Raw genomic sequence first — 26,121 nt, forward strand, 5'->3', positions numbered from 1 at the left:
GACAGCTGTTTCAAAGAGACAAGATTCCCTGACTAAATCCAGCAGAAGTATATTTGCCAGCAAAAGTATCTTTGCCAACAGGCTTGCCAACTCAGTAAGAGAAACTTTAAACTATGAATGACAGGGAAGGGAGAGCTTTTAAAACAATCAAGTGAGGGAGTGGTAGATGGTGCAGGCAAGCAAAAAGCCCCGGGATGAGGTGAATCAAAGGGACATAGCTATCAACAAAACAGGGCTGAAGTGGAATCACCTCAAGCACAGGAATCCAAGGAAGTGCCCATGGAACAGCTGCCTTAGGGAGAAAGCTCTCATGGCCTTTTTGAGCGTCTCTCTGAAATACCTCTAACAGTAACACACACAGTATGGAGAAAAACAGAAGGAACTGGAAATTTGTGTGCAGTTATAGGGCTACAACCTCACTGGGATCACAGAGATGTAGTGGGCTAGCTCACATGTCTGAAGTGCTAAGATGGATGCATCCAGGTCCTTTAAAAGGGCGGGTCAGGACGGTGATGGGCAGTCGCCCTTTTTAGCAAGGGAGCACCCGGAACACATGGAGTTCTGCCTCGGGACAGATGATGAGCCAGTCAAGAGCTTATGGGTCAGGATTATGGAGCAGACCAACATGAGGAATCTGATCAGGAAGATGTAGATGAGACACTCTTCAGGCAACTGTCAGAAGCCTCTGGTCCTCATGGAGGACTTCAACTACCTTGATATCTGTAAGAAGGACAACAACAGGGCACCAGAAATCTAGGAGGTTTCTGTAACACATTGATAAAAACTTCCCAAATCAGGTGAGCCAAACAGGAGAGGTGTTCTGCTGGACCTGATATTTACAGGCAGGGATGGATGTGAAGTTTGGGGTACAGCCTTGGCTACAGTGACTATGAGATAGTCGCAAGGATAAGGACAAGTTCAGGAGCATAAGAGGAATGAGCAGGGCAGAACACAGGACCACAGCCCTAGACTTCAGGCGAGCAGACTTTAGCCTTTTCAGGGATCTGCCTGGATTTAATGGCCTTGGAAAGAAAAGGGATCCACAAGACACCTGGTTGAATATTCAAGGATCACCTCCAAGCTCAAAAACAGTCTACTGCAACCAGCAGGGAGTCAAGCAAAGGCAGGCAGCAAGACACCTACAAGGATAAACAAGGAACTCTCGACTACACTGACATAAAAATAAAGTGTAAGAGAGGTAGCAGCAAGAGCAGGTGACCTAGGAGAAATACAGAGATACTGTATAATCATTCAGGGATAGGGTTAGGAAAGCAATAGCCCAGCTGAGTTGAATCTTGCAAAGAGTGTGGAGGGCAACAAAAAAGGATTCCACAAATACACAGACATCCAAACCAAGGCTAGGAAAAACGTGGGACCACTGCTCAATGGAGTAGGTGCCATAGTGACAAAGGGCACAGAAAAGTCAAAGAGCTCGATGATTTCTTTGCCTCCATCTTTACTAGTAAGACTGGTCTTCATGAATCCGGGCCCCTGAGACCAAAGGGAAAGTCTAAGCAAAGGAAGACTTACCCTCAGTGGAAGGCGATCCAGTTAGGGAATAGTTTAACAAAGTAAACTTAAGTTCATATGGCTTTATGTGATGCACCCTCAGCAGAAGGTGGTGGTCTGGCTAGCGAATAGTTAAATAAAGTAAACAAGTTCACACGGCTTGATGTGATGCACCCACAAGTGCTGAGGGAGTTGGCTGGTGTCCTTGCAACACCACTCAATTATCTTTGAAAGGTCACAAGGAAGAGCTGCTCCAAGGCACTATGGTAGATTTCCGTTCCTCTAGGCTGTGAAATTTCACAGGATTTAGTCCTATCGCATACTCCTGTTCAGCACACAGTGGAAATCATTAGAGAAACTTGAGATGTTTTGTGTTTGTATGCTATCAATGTTAATGACACCCAGCTTCCACTTCCCAACAGTTGCTGACATTATTATCACACTGCTGATACAGTCTAGAAAAAGCATGAGTTAGCCAGCTGTATAAAATTATGAGTAACCAGTAAAAGTGCTCTGAGAAACTTGTACAAACACTGATAATTAGTAAAAGTTGCTAGCCCACTGATTGCCACCACAGTCTCTTAGGTATAGTTATCTTAAAGTATAGTTATTGGCTACTAGAAATAACTAGTGGCATTTTTATTTGGCTTGCAAGACAATAGTGCTTCATAATGCAGGTATCCATGTGACCACAGTTATTCTACATCTGTTACCTCAAAATCACGTACGTTCAGCATTCAAAGGCATACTGAAAATGCTCCCAACACTTTACATGAGCTAACTGTTCAGTTCCACTTCTATTTTACACCTTTATCAAGAATACAACCCTGTGAGTCTGGCTATAGAAAGCCTTCAACTCCCCTTCCACAGTTTCCTATGAATTTTCCTGCCATCAGCACTGTGTTACAGAAGAAACGTGCAGCTGTCTGCCCTATTTCCAGAACCTTTACTTTCAATGTCTAGCTTCAATGGAACTACCTGGTACCTGAAACCTGAAGACAAAAAGACTACAGATATGAGCTTGAAAAACTTTTTTTAAAGGCACAGTAGTAGAACACATTTTTGCTTTGTTTCTTAAGGCTTCTTATTTTTCATCTTTTCTTCCTTAGAAAGATATAGATAAAACCAGAAAAAAAAATTAAAATTGTGCATAAAATAATTTAAGTCACCAAAAAAATATAACAGTAATTACATTTAAATTTTTGTCATGCTGCCATTCTACTGTTTTGAAAGGTTCTAAATATTGTTTGCTATATCATAAGATTAAAAGTAAAAGACATTTAATTGTAAATTGAATGCCCTTACTAACAGAGAAATCTTATATATTTTGTAATAGAATTAAATTTCAGGCACTTCTGGTTATACTGATGGTAGTGAGAAAGCTATCTTTTAGACAGCATCTGACCACAACTTTCAGGGTTTAAGCTTGTCTAAAATATACTACTTAGTTGTTAATTTCTGTTCTTCAGATATAACTGATATGCAGTGGTAATCTAGTAGACAGCACAATTCAAATAACAGAAAAAAGTAAAGGTCAGTAGAGGTGTTGAGGTGTTACTGCTTAAGTAAAAAGTAATAATAGCTTCTGCTCTCATGTACATTATGTATACCAATCTTATTCTTACCAATTTCATTACATCATGAAAATGATGGATAGAAAAGCTAGAGCACCTTCTGCAATATATATGAAGCTACATGTCATATGAGATATGGAAGCATTCATCTTTAACATTCATAATCCCTAATCACACACAAATATAGTTGTTAAAATATCTCCTGTTTTAACAGTAGTGATATAATTGAATATGACTTGACATAATATGACAAGTTCTGTAGAGCACTCCAATGATCTCCAAGCATACTGCAGTACTCAACCATACTGTCTGAAGAAACAAATATACATCAGGCACCTAAAACTGAATCAGTAATCGCTTTTCTTGCCTTTAAGAGCACAGCACCACTTCATTCATCATATTTGTGCTGTTCTTACTAATTTTCAAATTTGGATTTTAACTAGCATGTACTAGTGGATCAAACTCCAATTATCCAAACTATTACATGTAAAGCATAATTAAAGAAAATTAAATTGTGTATGAACTTTTATTTCCCAGCTTTTTATAGGTCATCTTATTTCCTTTGGCCATTTGTTTTTAATGTGTAGCTAGTGAATGGAGTTTTTATGTTTCACTTTAAGAAATGCAGCCTTCCAAAAACTCAGCCAGAAATGTCCATTTCAAAAAAGCTTATTGCAGCCAGTTGGCTTTGCCAGTGACATATTTATAAAGTGAAAATATAACCCATAGTGTTTTCTGCAGATCAGATGGAATCACTTAGTGTACTCTACATAGTTCCAGCAGCTTGTACCTCAAGAGGAATGTCCCTCAGCCAGAAAGTGTTACTTTTAAGCACAAGTCCAGCTACTGTTGTTTTGTAGTTTTGTTATTCTAGCATGATATGAATACATTTACGTCACACTTTTAAACCACAACGTATTTTTAGAGCTAACGCAAAGCCAGAATGAGAGGCAGGTGGTAGCCCTTTGAAATAAGCTTCTAATTAAAGCTATTAAAGCTATTTTGGAGCAGAGACCTTTTGCATGTTAATGATTTCCTCTACTCTGAGCCTTCCCCCAGGCACCAAATCACTTTCATAAAAAGTACATTATGTAATCACAAGGACTGAGCACCATGTGAAATCATGGAATGAAAACTACAGTATCAAATGGGATAAATTAGAAAACAGAAAAAGCTTCCTAAAGTTACAGATTTTAGGGAGACATCAGCAGAGATAACTTTACTGCCTACAATGGTAATCAAAAGCTTCAGTCAAAAGCTTCGTGTGCAAGGAAGCATCAATGAAATAAAATGAAAAGATAAATTGGCATTTGTAAGACACCCAGGAACATAAGAGCCCTTTAATGATACCTGGGAAATGTTTTCCTAATTTGACAAAAGTTAAATCCACAGTGCACTGACCAGTGAAGCGATGCACACAAACTGCATTCACACACAATGGAGCAGAAATTACTGTCCTGACTTGAAACAAGCAAATGTGTTTTCCTTTTCCTTCATCATTGAAATGTGTGCCCCAAAATTTCTGCCAGCATAGAGAACAGTCTCCTCCAGTTCAAACCCATTTTGGAGAACTCAACTTGCTGCTTAGTGTAGCTTCTGAAGCAAAACAGATCTGGGTCAACTGCAAGAAAAGCACTTCAGGAATCACTTCTGACTAATGGAAAAACCATTTGAAAATACGTTGGGCAGTTCTTAAAACAATGTACGCCTAGTAAAAGGCAAGTCTTCGATTACTTCCCTAACCCAAAGCAGGAAGCAAATGTCAGTGTACATTCAGAAAGAACTCTGAATTGACTAGCTTGGTGGTCTGGTGGCTGCTCATTGCATTACTACAGAAGAGATCAAAGTTCAGGACTTCAGCTGCAGCCATTCATTCTAGGCCAGAGGATCTGACAGCACAGCCAAGGCAGTGCAATACCCTGAACACAGGTAAAGAGGAAAAGGAAAAATGCCCTGCATCACTCAGTGCTAATGCATGTACCCACCCCAAATGATGCATGAAGTGTACATATGTTCCAGCTGAGACTGACAAAGTGATTTTCTGCTGGAATTGAAAAATCATTCAAACAGAAGGGAAATAAAAATAAAGAAGTGGACAGGAGTTTAAGAGAGACTAAGGAAAGTGTTTAAGGAAAACACTAAATCCTTATTCTGCTGGTGTTAGCTTTAATTATTTTCTAATCCCTTACATATATTAAAGTATTGCAGTAAAACAAATTCACAAGTCCCAACACAAGATGTGTTCTCTCTGCAACAGTCCACTCTGTAAGAAGGCTCCCTGGCCAATAGACAGTAGAGCATGCAGTCAGAGCTGCCATGAGAAAAAGAATCTTTTTGCTTCTCCCAGCCATCATACCGTATTCCCTCTACCTAACCTCTTGCAGATTTCTGCCTGCCATAAAGCACAAGGAGGATTTTAGATGGAAAGGGAATCTTGAACTATTCAAGTATCTCCAAAGGCCAATCAGCCCTCATTCGCACAATCAATCCTTTAGAGACCTGTAACATACTCCCTTATTCTTGATCTGACACTTACCAGAGAAGATGACATAGTTAAATTATGCATCTTGGAAATGATCTCCTTAAACCTCATATTGACCTAAGGTGATGGAAGGACCCTTAGGAAAAACACTAGTATGACTCAAAGGAGCACAAAAGACTGACATGCACTATAGAGATCCGAAAGCAAAATAGCTGCGACATTCAACCTGCTGATAGAAACCTGGTATTTGGCACTACGTAGACATGGGAGGTAAAGTCTCCTCTCCTAAAGAGATTATAGTACTAAAATTTGTTTATTACAACCCTCATATTAAGAAAAGAATTTTTCCCCCATTCAAAAGTGGATGTTTTTATCTAGTGCAAGGAATCATAGAATGGTTTAGATTGGAAGAGACCTTAAAGATCATCTAGTTCCAACACCCCTGTCACGGCCAGAAACACCTCACACTAAACCTAGTTGCTCAAAGCCCCATCCAACCTGGCCTTGAACACTTCCAGGGATGGGGCATCCACAGCTTCCCTGAGCAACCTGTGCCAGTGCCTCACCACTCTCACAGTGAAAAATGTTTTCCCAATATCTATTCTAAATCTACCCTCTTCCAGTTTGAAGCCATTGCATCTCATCCTATCACTACATGCCCTTGTAAAAAGTCCCACTCCAGGCTCAGGAAGAACATTCAGGCAGCTGTGAAAGCAGTATCACACAAGGTTGTTCTTTTTTCAATACAGAAGATTAATTATAGACAACATAAATAGAGTGGGTCTTGAAAAAGAACATTAGCTATGCATGGGACAATGGCTGTATGCATAGATGTATCCTGAATAACAATGATTCATGAAGAAACGGTAGAATTCTTTTTCCTTAAATTTTGTTTCTTGCCTTAACTTGTTGAGTAACTACTTCCCAAGCCCTAGCAACTACAGAAATCTTTGAAGCCCCTGCATTCGTAGAGGCTTTACAATACTGGCATACACTTTTTCTAAAGAAGGTAGGAGAAATTCTAGGCTGTGAACCTTTCTAACGTAAAGCTACCCTCATCTGAAGTTATACACCTATTGTACATTATATAAATATTCTAGAACATCTTACTGAACTAGCAAATCTCCCACAAATAAAAATGAAATAAAGACAAATATGTCAGCAGTTGCCTTTCCAAATCAATAGCCTTTGACTAAATAGTTATTTAAGGCCTATGGATGTTTTTAATGAATCACAAATCAAGAGCAGACATTTCATGGAGCTCAATTACAGCTGAATATAAGCCCTATTTTGCAGTAGTTTAGGTACTTTAAAAAGTGATCAGTAGGATCTTAAGTCACCATCATACAATAAATCTACGCCCTTTAAAATTCCATTTAAGACAGACCTGCAAATTTATAACCAAACAGAATAACAAAATCCCACTGTTAAAACCCAGTGAAATTCCCCACATTTTCTCCTACTTCTCCATTTATAGTCTTCTTAGAGTAAGAAGCTTCATGATTCCTAAGCACTTTCCAAAGCATTCCGATTCTTTACTAATTTTTGGAGAGAATTGTTGAAAATATTTGCTGAAGAATGCTCTCCAGAATAACTGAAGTCATATCCAAATACCTCATTAAAAATAGCTTATAACAAAGTATAACTGTCTGAAGCTTACAATTCAAAACTGGGAGTTTATTTTACAGAATTTTCAGTGGAACACCTATACCTCTTCAAGAAGTTTCAAACATGCCTTTAAAATCAGAAATAAGCAGCTGGACTAAGTATCCTCAAGAACACCAATAAAATACAGCCATTTTTCACATTCAGATCATTTGTCTATATATATATATATATCCTAGGCTAGTACACAACACACAGAAAGGACTAACTCTTACTTTGTGGTCAAATGAGTCAGTGAATTACATCTCTATCAGAAAAATCACCATCCCTATTGGTTTCCTTTCTGGCAATATCTCAGAAAAGACACCACAGAGTTAGCAAGCAGGAACAAATTTGTTATCTTGTATCTTAAGACTGTTGGAAGCACACTGCAAGTACTCGAATGACCTTATTACTTTGCCACTAACATTGCAAAATATTATTTTCGTATTTTTGCAGGTAAGCAAGATGACACATATTTTCATTCAAATCAATTGTCGTACTAAACAGCAACTGCATACATTTTATTTCTGCTGTAAACCTTCCTTGTCCATTTTATTCACTATAGTCACCAAATACATCTTGGGGGAGTATTCGTGTTTGTATTTATTAAACCCTGCTCATAATCAGACTCAGTCACATTAAAGAAATGCAAAAATTTAGCAAGGCACTAGCATTATTTCTTTAAGTTATGAACACTCTCATCTGATCCGACTTTATACAAGGGGCAACAGAGCAGACAATCACAGCAATGCATGGTAAAGCTACAGATTAATTTTGTGTAAAAAATGAATTTTGAATCAAATAACCAAAATTTTCTTTTTGGTCCGCTAAACTTTTTTTGTGCTTTTTTAAACCCCTCGGAACTTCTCCAGTTTCCCCTAAAACTTTAAAACTATGCCACTTGAAATGACAGTATTGTACAGCACCAGCCCTTAAACTTCCAGTAGGCAAAGGCTCTGCTACTTAGCAAGAACTATGATTAATGTAAGCTCAAGTCTCATTGACCAAAGCCTGCATTACCACTGAGGAGACAACATGGCAGTCTTCCACAAAACAAGTGCATAAAATGAAGACTACCACAAGTTTTCTTCTTTTTCTCTGCTTCTTTAATTTCTAGTTATTTGGCGACACTTAAGTCTACTCATCTGCATATGCACAGCTGTTCAAGTTTCCCAGTGATAAACCTATCAACAAGGACTAGAACAAATTGTTGTTGGTGCTGTTGGATAGAACAAAATTAGAATTCTCCTCATGAATCCAAAGTAAAATTACCCTGTGGCATTTTCACTGATTTTTATCTCTTCTTGCTAGTCTGTTTCCTCTCACTTTTGATACAGGCAAACTGCATTCATTGTCTATGCTTTGCGTTCTCTTCTGTGCTTGAAGGATACCCTCAGACCTACTCACCACTACCTAAAATCTCCAAAAAAATCTCTTTTGAATGACATAGTAGAGTGATTTCTAACAGAAATTATTTGCACCAAACATAATAACACAAAGTACAATTAGTAGAAAGCATCATAGCCTGTACAAGATACATTTCACCCCTCTAGGAAAAGAAACTAACACGGGTTTGGTGATCTTCCAAATAAATTTCTCTAGGTTAGAGACTTTTTTTGTAATGAAATAGTCACAGATGAACACTAGAAAAATAAACAAAAGCTACATACACACATTTCTGAAAGACCCTTTGAGAAGACAAAAGAGACTAAATAGTTAGAACCAAAACTGCATTATTTTGGATAAAAAAAATATGGAACACCAAACAAATCTGATAGACAAATGTATCCACATGAACTGCTGGAACATCTAATAAGAAAGTACATATGTAAATAATAAAGCTGTACATAGGTTTGAAGTAACAAAAAATTCATCATGCCAAACTATTTATTAGACAGGGTAATAATATACACTGCATTTCTAAACTTTAGAGACAGCATCTCTAAACTTAAGTAAAACATCTGATATGATCTCAGACAATTGTCTCACAGGAAAACAGAGAATGGCAGGCAATAGCACTAAGAAGAAGAATCTGGGGATTAGAGTAGGATGATGAATTAAATATGAGTCAACAATATGTCACCAAAAAGACAAATGCAAGATTGGGTCATTATTAATATACATGTGCTATTAAAAACATATGAGGTAATTATTGTTCTGCTTGGCACTCGCTGATTCTTGGCAGGAGTACTGCAGAAGCCATAACCCCACATGCAAGATACAAAACATTTTATACTACCAGTGCGCAATGATTGCACACATTTGGGTACCATACTTCAACAAAAGAAACTAGAAAAAGCATCATATACAATCTATCAAAGTTTTGAAAAACAAAGTTTCACTTACTCAACTGCTCCCAAAGTTACATATTTCTACAATTGGGTTTACTTCATTTTAATTATAGTGCTTTGTTTAAACAAAATGCAGACTAATTGATATATCTAGAAATTTATAACTGAAGCAAAGTTCCAGCAAACTGAAGGCAATGGGAGCGTTTACTTCAGTCAGGCTGTGATCTTACTCATTACTGTTAAGATAAGTTGAGGAAGGTGAAAGGAAGTGGATGGTAAGAGATTCAGAAAATGTTTTCCTTGACTATTTTTCCATTCACATGTTCAATTTAGAGAAGAGGTTCCAACTCCATTATTTAAAAAAAAAAAAACACTAATGGGTTTCCAAAGTTATGTGAGAAACCATTTAGAAGCAGTCATCAGCAGCTCTATTCCAAGAAAACACTCATGAAGACCAAGCCTTTCAAATAATCTGTCCTTATCCAGAAGCAATTTAACAGGAAGGTAACAGTTAAACATTCTGCTCCTTAATAGAACTAGCCGAGAAATCAAAGTCTAAATTTATACTACTGCTGTATTTAAACATAGTCATAAGAATCATTTAACCTTATAGCATAAAACTCAGCTGATAATTTTTTTCTGACTAACACCTAATAAAATTCATTCTTGGAGAATTGTGGAAAAGTTAAGCAGTCTACCCTTCTTATAAAGTTTCCTGTTACTAGGTTGCATGGTTTACACATATGTTGTATTTCATTATTAAAAAAATTCCTCCGTATAGCACTCTCTTTGTTGTAACACTTAAACATACTTTGCCTTTAGGCCAGTGCTATAATAAAAGTAAAATGAATTCAAGGCCATTTGCTGAGAAAAAGATAGGTTCAAGGTTTTTTCACACTTTTTCGCTTGGAACTTTTTCATGTCAAAACTGTATTTTCCTTTTTTCCTTCCCTTTGCTACTGTTTTATTATTTCCTTTTATTGGTACAGTATCCATTGAACAACTTCAAATAAATCTGAACTATTCTGGAAGCCAACCTAAGGTGCTAAGGTTTCAAATTAAAAATTAAATTCCAAAACCTGTGCATTATTAGGAGGATCCAATTCTGAAAAATTTATGAACTCATTTGAAGAGGTTATATAAAATGTGGATGAATTCACTGATTATTTAACTATTAGATAATGCAAGTATATTTTGTGAAACCACACAAAATGGTAATATTGCTTTCACAGTGAAAATAGAAAGCCATTATCGATAAGTGAACATCATTCAAAAATAACTCAGCCACTAAGAAAGCAAGGTTATTAAGCTACGGTTTCTCTCTGTCACTAAATAAAATTATTGTCCTATTCAAGAGTAACCCAATAGTTTGTGTGTCCCACTGGAAAAGCTATCAATACGCTGTTTCTTTAGTTCTTAAGTAGAAGGCAAAATCTGAATAACATAAATTGAAAAAGAAAACTGGAAGTGTTGAGAATGTTCACAGACCCACCTTAAGGTAAAACTTATACCCTAGAGAACAATCACAGAACTCAACCCTCACCTGGGAAAGGTCATCCTCCTATTACAGCATGTGATCATTCACATGCTTCCTAAGCACTTCAGACAAGAGCTCAGGAAACTTGCACTTCATACACCAGCCCTCAAAGCGTAGAATTTTAGTATTCACTCCTTATACACTGTTATTTGTTCATGTATGAGCTACTACCTTGCCCACCACTCAGTCTAATGCACAACTGACCACAGGAAATTTTTGTGATACTTGGTAAAGTTACCTAAGTTTCAAGTAATAGTGGTTTTGTTTTTACTTTAAAGCACTTCTCCATTCTTTATCTCATTTCAGCAGACATTTATTGCATACGCTTTCCTCAAACGTAACTCACATCTGACTCAAGGCAAAAAAGGCAAAGAATGAAATTGGGGTCTGATCTGTTCACTTTTTCAAAGCAGTAGTAAGGGCATTTCTCTTTTACTGCATGAGAGAATAATACCATCATTACTTAGAAGCAGGCTCCACATCAGTAAATGTCTCTTTTTAAGAACAGTCAGACACAAGTAGTGTATTGACTCTTTCTCAAGATGCAGAAGAAGTTAGGCTAACAGCTATAAGATAGCTGAGTTGTAATCCATTCAACAGAAACTGGTAATGTAGGAATAAGAGTGATTTTCCAAGTTAGTGTCTCTTTCTCAGATTTCTCTAAGGGCAGGACAACACACCATGTCTAAATACCCTTAATGTGAACAAGACAAAGTCAAGGCACAGGACAGAGTTTCTTTCTATATATTGCAGGTACAAAATTAAGATACTTGCAGCACTAATTATCTAAATATCATATCACATTAGAAAAAGGCTGTAAAATTAATTATGAAGTAATATGAATTTATTTGCCTTGAGTTAAAAACTAGTTTTCCCTAATGCCAATTGCCTGCAAATCTTCTACTGTACCAGCATGAAAATTCATGCGATTTCCAAGTAAGTACTTGAAAATTATCTCAACTATCTGAGCGACTACCCATTTATAAGAAGTTCTAATACTACCACATGAGGATAGCTCACTGCTACTGTTTCATATAATTGAAGCCAACACTGGTAAATTAATTAATCAAAATTTCTGCACAGCTAGAACAGATCCAACTCAGCATTATTTTAATTAAAAGAACCAGACCCAAGAGATACAAATTCTAACAAAGAGAATATAAACTACATGATTTTGGTGGAACTGTAAACACAAAATTTAAGAATGGAATGAAACTATGATCAAATTATGTCATATGCATACCTTCCAAGATATTGTAAACTATCAGCAAACATCACTTCATATAATAGAAGTTGAACCTTTAATACAGCAATTTCCAGTGACATAATTGCATGATGCCATAATAGTATAACCTGACCTTATAAAAATTATGTGATGTTATATACAGTAAAATTTTTGTAGACTTGAGTCCTCGTCCTAGGTAAGGGTGCAATAGAAATCATAAAAGTGTATGCTTTTTCACTTTCATTTTCTTTAAAAAAAATTAAATCAAAAGAGCTTGCAGTAGAGTCACCTCAAGTTCTTTAAATTTTATATTTGAAGTAAATGACTGTACAATCTGTTCATTACTTAAAAGCTGTGACATTTTGTGGCTAGGTTAAGAGTTCACTTGGTTGAAAACCAGTGTTCAGCACTACTAACTCATGGTTTTATCATGAATCATCCTTTCTAAAAAGACCCATATGCTAGAATCGGAGCACTGCAGGGCAAACTCAACTTACAGCCCTAAGATCATGAGGAAGTGTTCAGAAATATGAAATGCAGATATATGCATTCTACATAACAAAGACAATGACTTAAAAATCAAGTTCAATTTTTAAGTCTGGGCTAACAATACAGAATTTTTTAAATATAAAATGATTAGTTGATCTTCCTATGTCAGTTCTTGATAGTTTCATGTTTTCATTTTAGCACCAGTGTTCAGAGACCACAAGGAACAAATGTAATGTTAAAGCAGTGTCCTGGTTTGAGGACAAGCAGCAAAGAAATGCAATGTATTGCATTTAATACATGCAATACAATGCATGTATTATAATCCTTCCCTTTGCTACAGATTTTTAAAGTTGTAAGTCACAACTAACTCTGGCTACACTGTGCTTGATTTATATTTTCATCTTTATAGAGTTTTTTCCATTTACTTTGTTCAAACATTTCCATTAGTTTTGTTTAGGATTCTTGCTAAACATATAAGGGATTTCCTTGTTATTGCCCACATGTCTGGCCCCTTAACAGTTTTGCTGAAAGTAAGAGTCAAGTTCATTTCTCCTTTTTGCTAAAGTTCTACAACCAACAGAATACATTTTGCTATAATCAATAAAACACTTCTAGCTACACAGGTTTTCAGAAAGTGCTTTTGTGTTTTCTATACTTCATTAAGTCTTGCAGTAAATACACCTGTAGAATCAGTTCAAGTATAAATTCAGCTTTAGAGATACAGCCTACTAAACAAAAACTGTGATGAGAGGACCATCTAGTGGTGACAACCACAATTCACACCCTGCTATTTAAAGACAAATGCACATTTAATCTACGCAAGTCACTAGACAACTTCCCAGTCTTTGGTTTTTTTATTCTATAGCTTTAATCATTTCTTTAATTTAGATTTCAAACCTTCTATGATGAAGCTAAATAAAGGAGTTTGTTGATTGTCTTCATCTGTTCCTATTACAAGAACATCTATGTGAATTCTTTCACATGTGAAAGGTGCTAATAGCATCAAATCATTAATCTGAAGACACTAGCAAGAATTAAGATGCTAACAACTAGGCTACAAAATAGGTTTGTTTATCTCACAATTCTCTCCTCAGAGAAATCTATAATATCCTTTTTCTTAATACAAGAGACTGAAAAATCACCAGTTGAGAAATGAGTTTTACATCTCCATCACTTTTCAGCTAAACAGATCTGCAGTTTAAGAGACCAGATTATAACATAACAAGGGTTTAAGATTGCCACAAACTAGCAGGGACAGGAGAGCAAAAACTTACAGTGGAGGAAGCTGACTGAGAATGTGATACACATCTAGTGATATTCGTTTCTATATTTTGAACATGTCAAGCAACTGCAGAGACATTCTTCCCCAGCTACCACATCAACAGAAGCTGTGAGAAATCCTCCTCACTAATGAAGCTGCAGAGAGTAGGAACAGGGAGAAGTTTATGTAAGCACACACTTAACTACAAACAGCTGAAGGAAGCTTAGTGGAGCTTCATAACCAACCAAAACATAAAACAGTAGCAGAGCATTTGCTTCCAACAGCTATTCTGCTTAATTTCTGAAAAGCTCTGATAGGACTCTCAGTCAAATAGTACTCAAAATAAAAAATTTAGGCAGTTTCTCCTGTAAAGACAGGCATCCTAAAGACACTAAGCTGCTTTGTAAATTGGAGAACCAGATTCTATTCCAATACAATCTAAACCAAACTTTAATATTATGAAAACTGGAAGTTTGGTCTGACTAAATCTCTGTCTCTTCAGCCCCTGTAAGGATCTAAAGAGAACTGCATTTTCAGCAACTCAGAAAGTTAAAGAACGGCTGGATTGAAACAGAGTTCCCTTCTATACCTTTATGCATACCTTGCTGCCTTTTTATGGAACTTTATTTATTATTTATTGGAATTCCCCAATTTTAGTATCAGTCACCCAGCCTCCAGCCTGTTTTATGCATCTCTTGCAATCCTACATACCCCATACCACACTGTGGAAGGTTCTTGAGGACAAGAGAGCATGCTCAAGCTCTTTCTCCACAGGGTTCTCTATAAAGTAGGGGCAGCAGTCAGGAAGAGGCAAGCTCAGCCATCTTCTTCACTGTTCAGCCCTCCCTTTTCAAAGGAAATTTAAACTTTTTTTTCCAAAGGAATGAGCACAGGCCACCACAGAGGCTAAAGGAGATGCACGATGGGAAATGGAAACTATGTGCTGTCTTTACATCCTGATTTTCGAAATTGACTATGCAACCTCACAGCATCAAGAGACTAACAGAGCACTTGGCATCTCAATTAAGGCAACAACTGTAGTGGTCCACTAGACAGCACAGATCACATCTGCACATGAGTAGAAATCACATTATGAATGATTACCGGAGAAATCTGAATGCCAAGAGGCAAGTAAGCAAGTAATCTGAAGTAAGAGCAAGCAATAGTGAACTGATCATTTTTTACAGTATCTGTTAAATTGACAGGCAACTGTTTGGAAGAAGTCCAACAAAAAAAGAAACAGAGCATTAACTAGAACCCAAATAACTGTTTATCCCAAGAAAGGACCCTCAAGAATGTTTTAGAGGACACCAGTACAAACTAGCATACACAAAGTCAATTGTATTCTTCTTTTGCCAGTGTTAACTGGTATGGCTGGGTAGAATGAGTTTCTTTACCATGGAAAGTAAAGGATTAAGTGTTCCATAAAAAGGAAAAGGCATAATCTTCAGCAAGAGAAATCTGAGCAAGGCTGAGCCCCTACAAAGATCAAGTGCTCTGTGTCAACTCCTGCAGCACTCTTTGATTCCTCAGATGAAATATTATGTTCTTGGGGGACTCACATTCACCGTCCTCCCCAACACTCCCACAGCATGCTTTCCCTGTACGCATGCTCTCCTCCTTCTGTTCAACTGCCATTCTCCTGTGTCTGCTTCAGTAGCTCTGTAAACATGACCTCTGAAGTGCCTCTTTCACCTTCGCATTGTTTCAAGGATGCTTGAGCATAGCAGTAAGACACATATTAGTCACAGCAATAACAGAAGGCAATAAATACGAAAACCCTCCCTATGTCTTGTTAGTCCACTTCTAGAGTGTGGCACAGAGGTCAGACTGCTAGCAAAACAAGCTCACTGCTGCACGCTTACCACACAGCGCTACCACCATTATGAATTGACCTCTGCTGAAGGCGAAAGAGACTGTTAGCCAATGCCTGGCCAAGAATTGTAGAGAAGCCTGTAGAAGGCAGATATTAAAAAAATAGACTGGCTGGCTCTCAACTGCAGCCCAGAACATCAGCCAAGAGATACACACAGAGAGTACGGCAGGCCAGATGAGGACAGGCATCTGTTTACTAAAATTAACAACACTTGATAGACCTTCTTCCTGGTTCATTCTGGCCGGTCTTGCAAGATGGAAATAAAACCACAACACTGTCATTCATAAGCCTCAAGGAAGTCCAGGAAAGCCACACAAAAAGAACATTTAGCCCAGGAAATTTACAAAAAAGAACATTCTTTCATTTCCCCAAAAGAACTTTCTCCCGTGTCCTTTTTACCTATTTCTCTGATGCTTCAATATATCTTAGTAGCCCGCTACCAAGTACCTGAACATTCACTATAATTTTCCCAGATATAGGTCTTAAACAGAAAGCTGATATGAACATGTATTGTTTATTACAGAACACAAATCTCTGCCTTCCTTGTTTATTAACATTTTTGCCACCTCAAAAGAAGACTCGAGGTCACTCTTTTTCCACAGCAATAAACACACTAATGAGAACTGGAACGTTGGGAAGAAAGAAGGAAAAGGAAAGCAGCTTGATGCGCTGGGACAGAAGTGGTACTAGAAAACAACAGAAGTTTGCAGAACTTACCAGAGTTCCTTCTGCTGTTCTTGCTGCTTTGTCAGAATTGGCCCTCATTTTGACCATCCTACGTGTTGAGAAGTGTTTGGTTGGCTGAGTAGGTTCTGAGGTAAACATTACTTTCTCTCTCCCTAGCTTGCAAAGACATTTTCTTCATTACATCATTTGCATTCCCCACAGCTCATGATAAGGTACACAAGAGACAGGCCTGGCATCAAGGTTGAGCTGGTGGTCAGACTTCTACTCAGACCTTCATGGTGGCAACATGCACGTCAAAAATCCGGAGAGTTTATTCTGCAGAACTGCATGGCAGTACATGGGTATTTTTGTTTTCCTTGAATCACCCCAGGCACTCACAACTTTTAGCTTACGATCCCCTCAATACATCTGTTACTGCAATTCCACTATAGTATGTCAGGAAGCACACTATTCCCTCTTCTCAGATTTAGGAAACTCTGTATTGACTTTCTGCTGTTAACAGGAATATGCCTATGCCCTATACACTCACCCCTCAAGATAATCATAGCATAGATACCTTCTCACCCATATGAGTTGACTGTTTTTCCCAAGGTGGTTGTGCAAAAGTAGTTGGTGAAAATCTCTTCAATCAGTATGAATTTTGGTCAGCTGACTTTAAGCCCAGGGACAAGCTTGAGTTTAGGGTAAGGTATTGCAGAATTATTACGGACACAGAACTGCGGGATTGTCTGCATATATTTGCCATATTGACTCAGAAGACTTTCTGCCTTGGTAAAGGAATATCACTCTGCCAACAGTTTAGGGACACTACTTGTTCAGATGACTACCACTCTCCAATACTGTTGGACAAACTTTACTTCTGAAGAGAAAGAACCATCGTATGGAGCAAACCTAAACGCGTCCAGATTGGAACATTAAAACATTCATAATTGTGTCACAAGTTCAAAAAGACTGATATCTATTAGTCTCATTCAAAACTACAAACACACCATAAATATTATTTTCCACTGTTATGTTTTTCCAATCAAAGTTTAAATATTTTTTTAAAGTCTGCATTATATATCTTTAAAGACACTTGATACTTTAGGTTCAAAGAATGAAGATGTTAACTTTTTTCTTTGTCCAGGATAAGCGAGTTGCAGAAACGCAAAACAGAATGAAAGCATAGAAGAAAACAATTATTTTAGATGTTAAAGTATTTTACAAGGGAAGAGCCAGGGTTTTTGTAATGTTTTTTAAAATCAGTATTATCCTTGTAAATTCATATCCTGTTCCCAGATGTGAGGAAAAACCTATTCTGCATTTAATATTCTTTGCCCCATTTTAACTTCAGTTATTTTCTATATGCATCAGATAAAAGGTACCATCATTTGTAGATGGTTTCCTCTAGACAGCAGCAACATGTCACCTTTCAAAATTTAAGTTAATCCTCAACTTACCTTTTACACCACCAAATGGACCGTAAGTCATATTGCAAGCAGTTCTCTGAAGGTTGTGCTCATACATCAGTTTAATCTGATACTGGTTCCCATGTTCCACATTTCCCAGAGTTCCTGTAACAAACAAAGAGTATATATTTATATCTTTGATCCATGCAATGTGGAAGAATTAAAGGAGTACCAGTTTCAACACACTGAAAAATTATAACTTACTCTAGACTCTAAGATATGAAGGCTCACACTGCTGCTTTCTTAAAAAAAAAAAAATAAAATCACCAAACTACAAAATTCCTAAAGGCCAGAACCAGAAATACAGTCTCATTATATCAAATACGGTCTAAAGACTTATACCAGCAAGAGGCTGAGATTTTATTACTTAAATATATTTTTCTTCACGTTAGGCATACCTCTAAGATCAGAAAAAGGCCTGCTAAAAGCAGAATTCTTATGATTCTCTAGTTATTCAGTGAATATACTATATCCAACAGCCAGCCTCAGCTGTAATAGTCTTCATTTCAAATCAAGCTGTAGCTAGTCATTAGCTATAATTTGGTTAAAGCTATGCTTAGGGCACATTTATCACTTGCCTTTACTTTGACTGAAATTCAATGCAGTGATCAACAATGCAAAGATAAGAAACAAACATATGTTAACAAAAATAGTATTATGATATACATCACATTCTTTGAAAAGGTCTGCATGAACTTTGACTTCCTGACTCCTTCAGAGAACTAGCAGAAGTTCAAAAAGTCTTTCTAAAGAAACTGAAGTTAAAGCTTCCCTTTTGATAATCAAAAATCTTTCTTGCACCCCATGAAGAAAACAAAGTTCTTAATCATGTAGAGTAACACTTAAGGACTAATATTAGCAATTAAAAAGAAAAACAAAACAAAAACCAAACACCTTTGAGAACAGTCACATCAGCAGGGAAAAAGGTGTTTTGAATAAGTGATATCTAGGTTAAATCCTACAACAGCTTTAAGTATAAAAAGATTATTTCAACAACATCTTAAACAACATGCTATGAAAAATCTGTAGCTTATGCTAACCTTTTAGGCAATTCCCCCCACTAAAATCCAATATAGCTTGTAAGCAATTACCCCTAAAGCAAGCCCATGTTAGGGAAAGGATTGGAACAGACATGAGGGAAAACGCCCTGGCTGGATAACTAACTAGCTAAGTAGCAACACCAGAGGTAAAACAAGTCAGAAAGTAGTCAGTCTGCATATACAGACTGTAATACAATATCCAGGCCATACTTTAGTCAGCCCTGAAGGATGCTTTCAGTTGTCGAGAAGCAGCGTAACTATTTTACTAATCACAGATATAGAAACACATATAAAGCAAGTAAAAATCCCACTTTATGAAAGTGTAATTTGCCATGGAAGCATAAAGAAATAATGATCGTTATTTCTCAAAGGAGCTTGTTTGAAAGTACCTGTTCAGATGAGAGGAATTACCATTACAGCATGAATTAATAGTAATACAAATTAGTATGAAAAGTCTTTGAAAGGATTGCAAAACTTCACTTTTATTATTACTTAAATGCTTACACCATGTAAACCAAACAGCAAATTATAACTAGAAAAAAATCTAGACTGACTTATTGCTGTATGCCATTAATGCAAATTTTAAAATAAATTGTTTTAATAAAAATTGTACTGGTAGGCTACAATCCTAAGACATAAGCACTGTTACAGAGAAGGGAAAGTATGAAAACTGCAGTGCATCTCAAAGTATCACAAAGACCAATTCTGCAGGTGTCTCTGGGTAAGCTAACGAGAAGGCAAACAGAATCTGGGAAGAGAGCATGTGTTTGTAACTTATCTGCCTACAAGGCTGTGAATAGGAAGCAAGCTGCTCCTATGAGAAAACCATGCTCTTATAATGAATGGAGCCACAGCTGTACCTGCACAGGGAAAATAAACGTGTATAGTTGTCTATTGAATTTTGAAGATGTTTTGCTTTAAGCATATATTAGAGAGAATTCAATGCACAGAATAGCTATTTTGTGACTTGCCTCTTTACATACAGAGAGAAAATTGCACTTAGAATTTCCAGACAAAGCAGTAGAAGAACGAGTATTGAGGGAAACACAAAGTAATTTCACCTTTTTACCAGCATTAACCTCCTATCTTCTCTTGGGCAACATTACCAAAGTTCTGTGTTTCTAAGAAATTACTTGGATTTTTGAGTTCATATATCATTATAAGTGTTCCATTTTTAACGAGCTAAGTTATCATTAAACAACCATTTGTTGATTAGAGTGCTGAAGAGTACCACCCACAGCTAACACTGTAATGAGAACTAGTTGTTCACAAGCACTACCAACCACAGACCATCACACACATCACAGCATCTCAAGCACTGAGTAGATCAGCAAATCTCTGTTAACCATTGGAAAATGTCCAGACCTAATTAATAATGTTTCCTCTTCATACATGAGTTGGAGTGAGAGAACATGACTGCAGCTCTTCAGGGATGATGAGCAAACACTGCATATGCCAAGTTTAGCATTTAACCTAATTCAAACTTTAGAATACATGTAAAATCACTAGAAAGCTTGTATTTGTAAACTAACCTGAAACAGCATATACGCAGAGTTTCCGGCAATGCAGTACAGCCAGATGAAGTCCTTCGGTACCACTGTAAAGAAGGTTAAAAAAGCACTTTTAAGATATGTTCCAAGTAAAATGCATACAGGATAAAATTCAAGTAACATCTTGAAATTAGTTTCAGGTGTAGGCCAAATCTAAAGGTTTGGGTGTTAGATGCTAGCACAAGAACTCAGAAGTACTAATTTTCCTAAATTCATGCTGCGGTGTTAGAAGTTCATTTCAAAATTAAAAACAAATCCTTTAAGAACTCTTTTTTAAAATAAAGTCCTCCTAAGTAGATTCTTACAACCAACTAAATATATGTTCTTCAAGAATTCATTATAATTTTGAAATTAACTTCTAACGCTGCAGCATGAACTTTATTTTAAAAATGAGAGAAAAACCTGTACTAACCATGGGAAAGTCTTGTGCTCTGAAACCAATGGCAACAGCTGAAAGGCTTGTATCAGTTGGAAACTGTTCCTGTTTTATTCAAGTACTCATGAAGTGACCCTGTGCAGGAATTCTAATGCCTTACCCTGTGAAATGATCTAAAACATTTTTCTATAGTTACAGCACAAGAACTTTCTCTGCAGGAAATATTACTTAGGTTTGGGGAAAGAAGAACGTGAATATAGGATTTTAAGTTTCTGACTTCTGCCTTATAGTTTAATTAATTTAGGTTCCATGCAGCTGGTACAAAAGTGAATTAAAAAAAGTATGTATGTATATAAGTATGTATGCGGTTGCTGAATAATATGTTCTTGGGAGTGATTATCCTCATATTAGTTTGGTTTTTTCTCTCATTTTTAAAATAAAGTTCTCTTAAGTAGATTCTCTTACAGCAAATTAACTATAAGGCCTTTTTGTTTGAGTCATAGTATTTCTGCTCTACCGGGCCACTTACTTCCACTAAATTCATTGGAATTAAAGATCTTCAACCCTCTATTAAACCCAAACAACTGGCCAATATTACATCTTTGATCATAACAAGTTAGTCAAGTTTTCTTAACATCTAAAAAACCCTTTCAATATAAGGTTTTTCCGCTTCCACAGGAAAAAAGATCTACAGGAAAAAATCGTACAAGTATCTGGAAGATTACACCCCACATGTACATTAAGTAAAAATTCTCTCATATCAAGATGATTCAAAAAGCAGATCAAACACATACTACAGTATTCATAGATGTGCTTAATAGTTGTCCATATGGAAATTGAAAAGAGCCCCCAAAACAAAGAAAAAAAACACAAGTAAGCCTTAAATAAACAGCAACGTAGCCTGTTGTTGACTTACGAAACAAATTTTCCCACTTCCACCTGCAATATTGGTTCTCGTAACTGCACTTCCAAGAGCAAGTCTTCAGGTTGTACTCCATCTCCAGGTTTCACAGGATGTGGATTAAAGATTCGGAGATATCCCATATAACTGCCCACAATAATTTTATCTAAAAAAATAACAACAAAAAACCCCAAAGGAGACTACAGAATACAATAGCACATGTGGAATTCAATTTGCTGCAGAAGAACACCCTAAAAAGATAAAATATTTACATGATTCAATTAATGTTGATTATGCTCTGTCTTCTAGGTTAAGATTAGCAATTGGCCTTTTTGCAAATCCATGAAAACCTGTCAGCAAAGGGTTCAATATGGCGATCATCATGGCGGTGGCACTGATCCTTATTACTGTTCCATCAATTCAGGTTGACATTCACACTTCTTAAAAATTCCCATTCTGGTTTCGAAGAGTATTTTGAACTTTCAGTTTCTCCATCTTGGATTTGTGCATACACATATCACACCAGCAGAAGTGTGACATTTTAAAATTGGGACCAATGACATTTATCCAAATGCAAACTAAATCCAGATTACTACATCACATCAACAAAGCCAGGCTTTTGAGATCACCTACTCTTGAGAGGGATCCATTATCTCAAAGAGGAATGCAATAGTTACATCAGAGTTATTCCAGAATTGGTATTTTAATCAAGTAGGCATTTGCTTGTTGGTGAATAACAAGAAGTTACTAATGAAAAAAACCCAAAGAGGTGCCTCCCATGACAACAACCAAGTTGGTTGCCGGTACTTATTTCCTCTAGATATACATCATCGTATCAATGGAGATCAAAATTAAAACCAATAAAACTTGTCCACAAGTCAGGAGAATGCTCAAGTATTCCTAAACCAAGTTCACCAGGTTCTAAAAGGTTGCCATAGTTCCAAAGGACCCGACGTCAAAAGCTCAGAACAGCTTCTTGTTTCCTCTCTTCTTCAGCCACAAAAAACTTGCACCCTTAAGTCCCACATTCAGAGAATACTGACTGCCTTCCCCACTCTCATCTTTTCCTCAATTCAGTAACAAGTATTCCACCAGCAGTAAATAAAATGCCTTTTACTTATTAATTCCTTAAAAATACTTAAGTGAGGACATTTTGATTTGTGGTTAGGCAACTGTAACTAGTCCACTGTAGGAGAATCATGGAATGATTAAGAGTTGGAAGGGACCTTAAAGATCATGTAGTTCCAATGCCCCTGCCATGGCCAGAGACACCTTCCACTAGACCGGGTTGCTCAAAGCCCAATCCAACCTGGCCTTGAACACCTCCAGGGATGGGGGATCCACAACTTCCCTGGGCAACCTATTCCCATGTCTCACCACCCTGACAGTAAAGAATTTCTTCCCCATATCTCATCTAAATCTACCCTCTTCTAGTTTAAAACAGTTACCCCCTGTCCTATCACTACACTCCCTGATAAAGAGTCCCTCCCCGTCTTTCCTGCAGACCCCCTTTAGGTGCTGGAAGGCCACTATAAGGTCTGCCTGGAGCCTTCCATTCCCCAGGCTGAACAACCCCAACTCTCTCAGCCTGTCTTCATAGGAGAGGGGCTCCAGTGCTCTGATCATCTTTGTGGCACCAGATGGGGTACACCTGTCTCAACAGGAAAACGAATCTTTGTGCAGGAGTTAGAATGGCTCATTGAAAGACCTTCAAACTAGATTTGAAGGGAGAAAGGGAGAAAACCAGGCTCGCTCAAGATAAGCCTGGGGGCAGCACACCAGTGTTTGAGGGACAGCATATTAGTGAGGTCCTTTGGTCTGCCATCTCAGTGGCTGCAGAGGATGGAAATCCACACAGCAGCAAAGATTCAAGGGTTATTAATGTGTTAGAAACCACAGAAGCACCTGAAAACAGTCACAGAGGAATCGGGACTTTTCCCCCAAAACAGGTGGTGGGATCAATAGCCCAACTGAAGTGCATCTACACCAATGCACACAATGTGGGCAACAAACAGAACAAGCTGGAAGCCATTGTGCAGCTGGAAGCAATCACAGAAACACAGTGGGATGACTCGCACAACTGGAGTGCTGCGACGGATGGTTATAAGAACGAGCTGGAAGCCATTGTGCAGCTGGAAAACTATGATATAACTGCAATCACAGAAACACAGTGGGATGACTCGCACAACTGGAGTGCTGCAACGGATGGTTATAAACCCTTCAGAAGGGACGGGGAAGGAAGAAGAAGCAGTGGGGTGGCCATGTATGTTAGGGAGTGTTTTGACTGTCTAGAGCTTGACAATGGTCATTAAAGGGTCAAGTGTTTACAGGTAAGAATTAGGAGAAAGGCCAACAGGGCAGATATTGTGACAGGACTCTGCTGGAGACCACCCAACTAGGATGAATAGACAGATGAAATATCCTATAAGCAGCTGGGAGAAGTCTCACAATTGCTCATAGGGGACTTACACGTGCCAGATAATCTGCTGGAAATACAATACAGCAGACAGTCTAGGAGGTTCCTGATGTGTGTGTGGAAGATGATTTCCTGACACAGTTGGTGAGTGAGACAACTAGGGAAGGCACCCCACTGGACCTGTTGTTTGTGAACAGAGAAGGACTTGCAGGTGATGTGATGGCTAGAGGCCGTCTTGGGCACAGCAATCATGAAACGATAGTGTTTTCAATTCTTGGAGAACTAGGGAGCGGGGTTAGCAGAACTGCTACCTTGGAATTCCAGATGTTAGACTTTGGCCTGTTTAGTGGCTTGGTTGACAAAGTGCCTTGGGAGGCAGTCCTGAAGGGCAAAGGAGTCTAGGAAGGCTGGGCATTCTTCGAGAAGGAAACCTTAAAGGTGCAGGAGCAGATCCTCCCTGTGTGCCAAAAGACATGCTGGCAGAGAAGAATACCAGCCTTGCTGAACAGAGAGCTTTGACTAAAACTTGGAGTGCGGGAGAGAGTTTATGACCTTTGGAAGAAGGGGCAGGCAATTCAGGACTGCAAAGATGTCATCAGGTTATGCAGGGAGAAAATTAGAAAGGACAAAGCCCAGCTAGAAATTAATCTGGCTACTGCCATAAGGGACAATAAAAAAAAATGTTTCTATGAATACATTAACAACAAAAGGAGGGCTAAGGAGAATCTCCATCCTTTATTGAATGCAGGAAGAAACATAGCAACAAAGGCTGAGGAACTTCATGCCTTCTTTGCCTCAGTCTTTAATAATGAAATCTGTCATTCTCAGGGTACCCAGTCCCCTAAGCTGGAAGACAAGGATGGGGAGTAGAATCAAGCCCCCATAATCTAAGGCAATATGGTAAGCAACCTGCTACACCACTTAGACATACAAAAGTGCATCGAGCCAGATGGGATCCACCCAAGGGTACTGAAGGAGCTGGCAGAAGTGCTCACCAAGTCACTTTCCATCATTTTTCAGCAGTCCTGTCTAACTGGGGAGGTCCCAGTTGACTGGAGGTTAGCAAATGTGACACCCATCCACAAGATGGGACAGAAGGAGGATCCAGGGGTGCCAGTCTGACCTCAATGCTAGGGAAGATTATGGAGCAGATCATCTTGAGTGCCAACACGCAGCACATACAGGACAACCAGGTGATCAGTGCCAGTCAGTATGGGTTTATGAAAGGCAGGTCCAGCTTGACTAACCTGATTGCCTTCTACAACAAGGTGACCCACTTAGTGGGCAAGGGAAAGGCTGTGGATGTTGTCCACCTGGACTTTAGTAAAGCCTTTGACATCATTTCCCACAGCATTCTCATGGAGAAACTGGCTGCTCGTGGCTTGGATGAGCATACACTTCACTGGGTTAAAAACTGGCTGGTGTCAAAGAGTTGTGCTGAATGGAGTTATATCCAGTTGGCAGCCGGTCACAGACAGTGTTCCCCAGGACTCAGTACTGGGGCCATTTCTGCTTAATATCTTTATCAATCACCTGGACAGGGGGATCAAGTGCACCCTCAGTAAGTTTGCAGATGACACCAAGTTAGGCAGGAATGTCGATATGCTTGATAGTAGGATAGCTCTACAGAGGTATCTGGACAGGTTGGATCAATGGGCCGAGGCCAATAGTATGAGGTTCAACAAGGCCAAGTGCCAGGTCCTGAGCTTGGATCACAACAACCCCATGCAACACTACAGGCTTGAGGAGAGGGATTGGAAAGCTGCCTGGCAGAAAAGGACCTAGGGGTGCTGGATAACAGCCAGCTGAATA

At 38.1% G+C, this 26,121-nt stretch overlaps 1 protein-coding gene across 1 annotated transcript in view; it reads right to left on the bottom strand.

The window, feature by feature from the left end:
- BBS9 (Bardet-Biedl syndrome 9) overlaps positions 1–26,121 on the bottom strand; it is a 316,290-nt gene that overhangs the window by 285,410 nt on the left and 4,759 nt on the right. Inside the window, exons 2-4 of the mRNA XM_009886210.1 lie at positions 21,909–22,059; positions 20,599–20,663; positions 18,018–18,131 (exon numbers count right to left, since the gene is read on the bottom strand). Of these exons, the coding sequence (XP_009884512.1) occupies positions 18,018–18,131; positions 20,599–20,663; positions 21,909–22,059 (330 nt within the window). The remainder of the gene's footprint in view (positions 1–18,017; positions 18,132–20,598; positions 20,664–21,908; positions 22,060–26,121) is intronic.

The sequence above is a fragment of the Charadrius vociferus genome, unplaced genomic scaffold, assembly GCF_000708025.1.
Source record: "Charadrius vociferus isolate BGI_N301 unplaced genomic scaffold, ASM70802v2 scaffold545, whole genome shotgun sequence".
NCBI classification, from domain to species: domain Eukaryota; kingdom Metazoa; phylum Chordata; class Aves; order Charadriiformes; family Charadriidae; genus Charadrius; species Charadrius vociferus.